At 45.3% G+C, this 5,956-nt stretch overlaps 1 protein-coding gene across 1 annotated transcript; it reads left to right on the forward strand.

Moving 5' to 3' along the window:
• Nucleotides 1-4,384, forward strand: LOC146893776 (endotoxic shock protective protein U9-ORF-like). Its single transcript, XM_085691464.2, has 4 exons — nt 1-54; nt 967-1,020; nt 3,303-3,338; nt 4,256-4,384. The coding sequence occupies exons 1-4, from the start codon at nt 1-3 to the stop codon at nt 4,382-4,384; spliced, it is 273 nt and encodes a 90-aa protein (XP_085547590.2).
• The last annotated feature ends 1,572 nt before the right edge of the window (nt 4,385-5,956 follow it).

The raw sequence follows: 5,956 nt of genomic DNA on the forward strand, positions 1-5,956 counted from the left end.
ATGAAAGTGATGATTCTGATGGTGTTCCTTGTGCTCACAGGCCACTGTGGACCAGTAAGGAGCCTCTTAATGCCCACATCTGCAAATGGGTTAATACAGATATTCAGAGTCTTTAATCATTCTAAGTCCCGATGAAAGGACAAAAGGTCACCCTGAGAGCACAGCAGCACCTCCACTTTAGAAGTTTCTCTGGACCTATGTGTAAGTAGCTCTTCCGACCTATTTTGAAAGACTTTGATAGCAAAACAGAGATGTAGCCCGTGGAAACAGGGCGCTCTCCTCAGGTCACAGGGATGGTTCACAATCTTGGCTGCCTTTGGGAAGCTTCAGAAAGTCCTGACCTCTGGGTACCACTCCCCTAAATCTGACTTCACTGCTCTGGGGTGTGTGCCAAGTGTCAGGAGGTCCACAAGCTCTTCGACTGGAAGTTGGGCTGAGGACCAATGACAGAGGAAGAGGCACACTGAGTGACTGTCCTGCAGTGGAGAGAGCCTGAGGCAGGCCAATTAGCTCCGTGCAGCCGAGTTGTTACTGCAGAAAAGAAAAGAGACAGAAAAAGACTGTCACTCAGGGTCACAGGTGTGTTCAACCTGAAACCTACAGACCCTGCATCTCAGGACAGTTAGGAAGAGAGCCCAGCACATTCGCAGATAAACTGCCAAAGGACTGCAGTGTTAAATGGCTGGCCATCCTGAGAGGATTCTTTTTTATTCTTCTTGATAAGACACTAGGAAGATTTATGACTGGGACGACCGTCTCTAAGATTTAGTCACTCATTCTGTGAACAGGTATCTTTTGAATACGTACATGAGAAAGGCCGATCTTGCCCCTGCCAGGATCGCTTCCCTAATAAAAGACAGCTCCTGCCTTCAAGGAGTCAAACTGAATTTCCCAGTTCTTGACTTTGACTATCTATCATGATGTCCTTGGTCTCCACGCTTTCCGCCTCTTTTTTTTTTTTCATAGGTATCAAGATTCCCTGGCAAGATTATTCTCAGCTACCCTTTCTTAAACTGGAAGGTAAAATCCCCCCTTCCTCCCTCACTCCTTCTCTCCCTCTTTAGAAAGACACGATTTAGAGAGAAAATAATTGGCATTTTCAAAAAAAGTTGTATTACTATAATTAGATGTTTTTCTCCAAGGTAAGACCTAAACAGTTCAAGGTAAAATCAGGAGCGCACTAGGATGGGCTGGCTAGGGATTCTGAGAGCAGTGCCTGCAGTTGAGAACCCACTGGACAGATCTCCCCAGGGCTGCAGAAGTTACAGGTGGTGATCAACCTCTCAGCAGGCTGCCTGTTTTGGTGCCTCTCTTTTGTAAATAGGGGGATAATATAAGCCACGAAATTCCATTCACAAATTTAGCCAGGAGTCTGAAGAAAGTGTTTAAGGCTATTGAAATGTTAATATTAATCATTACACAGTTATATGTATGTGTCCGTTACACTCCACTCCACAAACAAGTACGATGATCATGTGTCAAAAACCAACTAATAGGGGCTGGAGAGATGATGGCTCAGTCAGAAAGTGCTTGCCATGGGAAGACCTGAGTTCAATGCCCAGAAACTATAAAAAGCCCTGCTAGGGTGGGGTACACTTGTTTCCCTAGTGCTGTTTGACTTGTGGGTCCCTGGGGCTCCCTGGTCAGTCTAGCCTGCTTAGACAGCTACAAACCAATGAGAGAGTGTGTCTCAAAATGAGGTAGATAGCATTCCTGAGGAGTGACCATTGAGGTTGTGCCCTTGCTTCCACACACATGACCCCCTACACACACACACACACACACACACACACACACACACACACACACAGATAAACAGAAGTCAATTGAGTAACTAATTAGTAAGTAATTAATACAACTAATACAATGTTTTGATTCACGTCTTTATTTTCTTTTTTTTTTAATTTTTAAGATTTATTTATTTTATTTTTATTATGTATACAACATCCTGCCTCCATGTATGCCCGTGCGCCAGAAGAGGGCACCAGATCTTATTTCAGATGGTTGTGAGCCACCATGTGGTTGCTGGGAATTGAACTCAGGACCTCTGGAAGAGCAGCCTGTGCTCTTAACCACTGAGCCATCTCTCCAGCCCCACGTCTTTATTTTCTACCAGAGAGAATTCCCCTCTCAGAAATCATGGCTCGCACACGGGTTTTGTTAGACATATCTGCTATGGTATTCCAATCCCTGTTAAGTTGCACATAAAATGTGCCCTTCAGAGGACTTCTGCCAATTGGTAAAGTTCTTGAAATTACCTGGTGTGAGTGAGAAAGAAATACGGAACATGCAACAAAGCCACTTAGGAGTTTTATTGGGGTGTATAGGCCTGGTGAAGGTCAGTGTGTGTGTGTGTGTGTGTGTGTGTGTGTAGAGAAAGAGAGAAAGAGAGAGAGAGAGAGAGAGAGAGGACTGAAGATGGCACCTCCAGCATTTAAGGGCTTCCTAGTGCATACACACAGGGGGATGGCGTGGTTCCGTCATACTATACTCAGATGACGGACCTCACGCAGCTGCATAATACATAAATGATGCAACCATGTTGCACGTGGGTCACACGGGGTCCTTTAAGATTCCTGTGGCCATTAGGCACTTCTGCCTGAGGACTTGTTGGCACATGTGTGGCCCTGGAACCCGGAAGTATCAACCATGTTGTATGGCTGATCATTACAGGTTTTTTTCATTTTTTGTTAAGAAAGCCTACAGCCAGCTCTGTATTTATTTAGCGGTTGTCTTTGACACAGATTTTGACTGTGGCCTCTTGATGTTTCTCCTGTTGCTTTGCACCTTCCTAAGGAAGCTTGGAATAGCATCCTGGCAAGCTCAGGTCTAGGCTTGGAGACCGCTGCCGCGTGACTTCTTTCATAGTTTGACTGGAAGAACAGAGAGAAGTATGGTGCTTGGGTCTGTAATCCCAGCACTCAGGGAAGCTGAGGCAGGAAAATTGAAGTTCAAGGTCTGCACCGTGGCTTCTAGGCCAACTAGAGCCTGGGGTGGGGAGGAGGGCAAACCTTGGTGCTAGAAGACTTTCTCACAGTGCCGAAGGCCTCAGCCCCACAGGGAGTAGAGGTGAGTGTGATGCCCCCAGGCTCCACCCAAATTTTCACTGGAGTTGATATTAGGAGGGTTGTTTGCATTGTTACCTAGCTACCTCCTAACACCCTCCCCTTTTATACCATAGTCCTGGAGCAATTTGTGTAATTGCTTTCTTAAAAGGGCTTTCTTCAGAACATTGAAAAATACACTTAAACTAGAGTTTCCTAACAATCCACTGAGCTGACTGGTCTCCTCTTTCCTTGCAGTCATGCCAGAGAGTCTGTGAAGCCTTAAAACTCTGTGTAAGTGTTTGTTCTCAGTTTTTTACCATTACAATGCTCGGGGAGGGTGAATGTTTGGGAAAATAATGGGAAAGGCAGGAGTAAGAAGTGTTTGATGGCTCTGTCCCCACAGTACTAATATTCTTAGGACTCATATCATCTTTCTAATAAAACCCTAAATCATCATTTATGAACTAAAATACTCCCTCAAGAAAAGAATTCTTGTACCATTTCTTGAAAATGCTAAAGGCAGTTCTCAACTATATTATCTATCAAAAGAATTTTTTTAAAGAAAGAGCACGCTTGCTTAAGATTGCGTAATTATAATTTTTAAAATATTTTTAAAACCATTTTTTCAAAAGTTCCTGTTTGGGGCCTGGAGAATTGGTCCAGTGTTTAAGAGTACTTGCCACTCCTGCTGAGCTCAGCTCCCAGCGCTCACGTGGTGGCCCATGAGCATCCGTAACTCCAGTTCCAGGTTGGATGCCTTCTTCTGACCGTAATCCTGGGGACCAGATGTTGGACCCCAGCACCTATACTACAAGCAGGGTGTCTCCACAGATCCGTACCCTTAGTGCTGAGGTGAATGGAGACAGGACGATCTCTTACTGGCTTCCAGCCTACACAAGAAAATGCAAACCCTGGGTTCCAGAAGCGAGGCAGAGAATATGAGCAAAGGACCCCAATGGCCTCTTTGACACCATTCATGCACAGAGAAATAAAACATTTAGATTTGAGTGCCACACATATGTGAAGAAGTAGACATTGGAAAGAAGGGAGCAAAACAAAGTAATACGTTTAGAAATCCTGACTTGTTGAGAAATTCTCTCCACCCTACTTCTACCACTTACAAGCATTACTGCACAAAGTAGCTGTGTGATTTTTACATATGTTAATTTCTTACGAGTGCATTTTTGTCTTGGTTTTTGTTTTGTCAGAGGAGACCCCGAATCAACAGAACAACTCCTATGGTCCCATCATTTCCACCCACAACAGAAACTGACCTCTCCCCGGCTGGGAGTCCTCCAGCTCCTCTTACCCCTGATAGGTGGGGAGATTCGAGATAGTAGGGTTCCTCAGAGCCCAGAGAAACTCCCTACCCCACGCACAGTCTAGTCTGTGCCACAGCCAGATCACACTACCAGCTTACAGTTCCCGTACCACAGTGTTTCCTTCCAGTATGATGCCGCAATTAAAAAGCTGGGTACTGCACTATTCATTATGTAATTGTGCTGGGCACTTTCCGTCAACTTGACACAAACCTACGCATTCATGGAAAGAGGGAATCACAACTGAGGAATTACCAACATCGGATTGGCCTATTTCATGTCTGTGGGGTGTTCTCTTGCTAAGTGATATGGGAGGGCCCAGGCACTGTGGAGGGTGCTGGAGGGATAGAACCTGTGTAGCTAGGCTGTATTAGAAAAGCTAGCTAGCTGAGCCAGCCAGGGGGAGCCAGCAAAGGGGAGCCAGCCAGGAAGAAGCTTTCCTCCATGGCCTCTGCCTCAGTTCCTGCCTTGAGTTTCTGTCTTGGTGCCAGGCCTCCTTAGCCTTATTCCCCAGGGAGAAGTGAGTGCATTATCCGCCCATTCCGCAACCCCATGATGCAGGACAATCAGATCTGCAGCTCCATGATGCAGAACAATCAGACACGATAGGGAGTCAAGTCAAAGCAGGAACTCAGTTTATTTCTGTGAGCGTCAGCTTATATAGGTTAAGTGACACCATGTGATGTGGGGGTACCTCCAATCAATGAGAGACAGCCAAACCCTCCCTCTGGCTGGAGTTTGCTGTCTCATTCTTACTCAGTAGCTTTGAGACTATCCTTCAAACTTGAGCCAGGCTTTTCTCTGCACTACAGGCCTCAAGGTACAGGCCCTGAGATAATTTTGGCCCAATACCTTGGCTTCTCTCAGTGACAAATTGTAATCTGTAAGCTAAATACAGATTCTTCCCCCAAGTTGGCTTTGTTCAGTGTTTTGCCACAGCATCAAAGAGCAAACTTAAACAATAATATATATCACGTGTGAATAGTTTTAGTTTTAAACCTAAAGTCCACACAGGATCTTCACTGTGATTATACACTGCATCTACAAATGCAGGTGGGGCACCCATGAGGATGTGACCACAGCCAGACCCTTGCTTTGCTGGCCCTTTCCAGCTCTGGACTCTTATTTCTAGACTTATTAGATAAATGTATTACTTTGGTATGCAATGGGTTTGGGAAAGCTTGCCATCTGGCACGTCCTCAGTGGCCCTTCAGCTAAAGACATCTCTCCCAGCTAAAACTCCTAGTCTACAGCCGTTCTCCCAATGCCGGAGTCTCCTCACCATTCCCCCATGGCCCACAATACCATAGATGTGATTCTAAAAGTGACAAAAGCCCAACAGTTGTGCTTTATATCCTAGGTTCTCTCTACTCATCTGGGCTGTAACTGTGTTTTAAGGTAACTGCTAAGTCCTTTTCATGCACTGCGGAGAATGTATTTACTTGATCTCTTCTCTGTCCATACCTGTAGACATCAGAAAAGACATTATCTCCATACATGACCGGACAGCTCAGCATGCCCACGAATCAGTTTGTTTTGACAGTGATTTGCACTGTGTAGCCCAGGCTAGCTTCCAACTCACATTTCTCT

The sequence above is a fragment of the Myodes glareolus genome, chromosome 8 (assembly GCF_982192425.1).
Source record: "Myodes glareolus chromosome 8, mMyoGla1.1, whole genome shotgun sequence".
Classification (NCBI taxonomy): Eukaryota; Metazoa; Chordata; class Mammalia; order Rodentia; family Cricetidae; genus Myodes; species Myodes glareolus.

Excerpts from the sequence above, each read along its gene's own strand:
- LOC146893776 (XM_085691464.2), top strand. The coding sequence starts at position 1 with ATGAAAGTGATGATTCTGATGGTGTTCCTTGTGCTCACAGGCCACTGT. Across the intron at positions 1,021-3,302 it reads ACCCTTTCTTAAACTGGAAG|TCATGCCAGAGAGTCTGTGA; the intron begins GTAAAATCCCCC and ends CTTTCCTTGCAG. Across the intron at positions 3,339-4,255 it reads GTGAAGCCTTAAAACTCTGT|AGGAGACCCCGAATCAACAG; the intron begins GTAAGTGTTTGT and ends TTGTTTTGTCAG.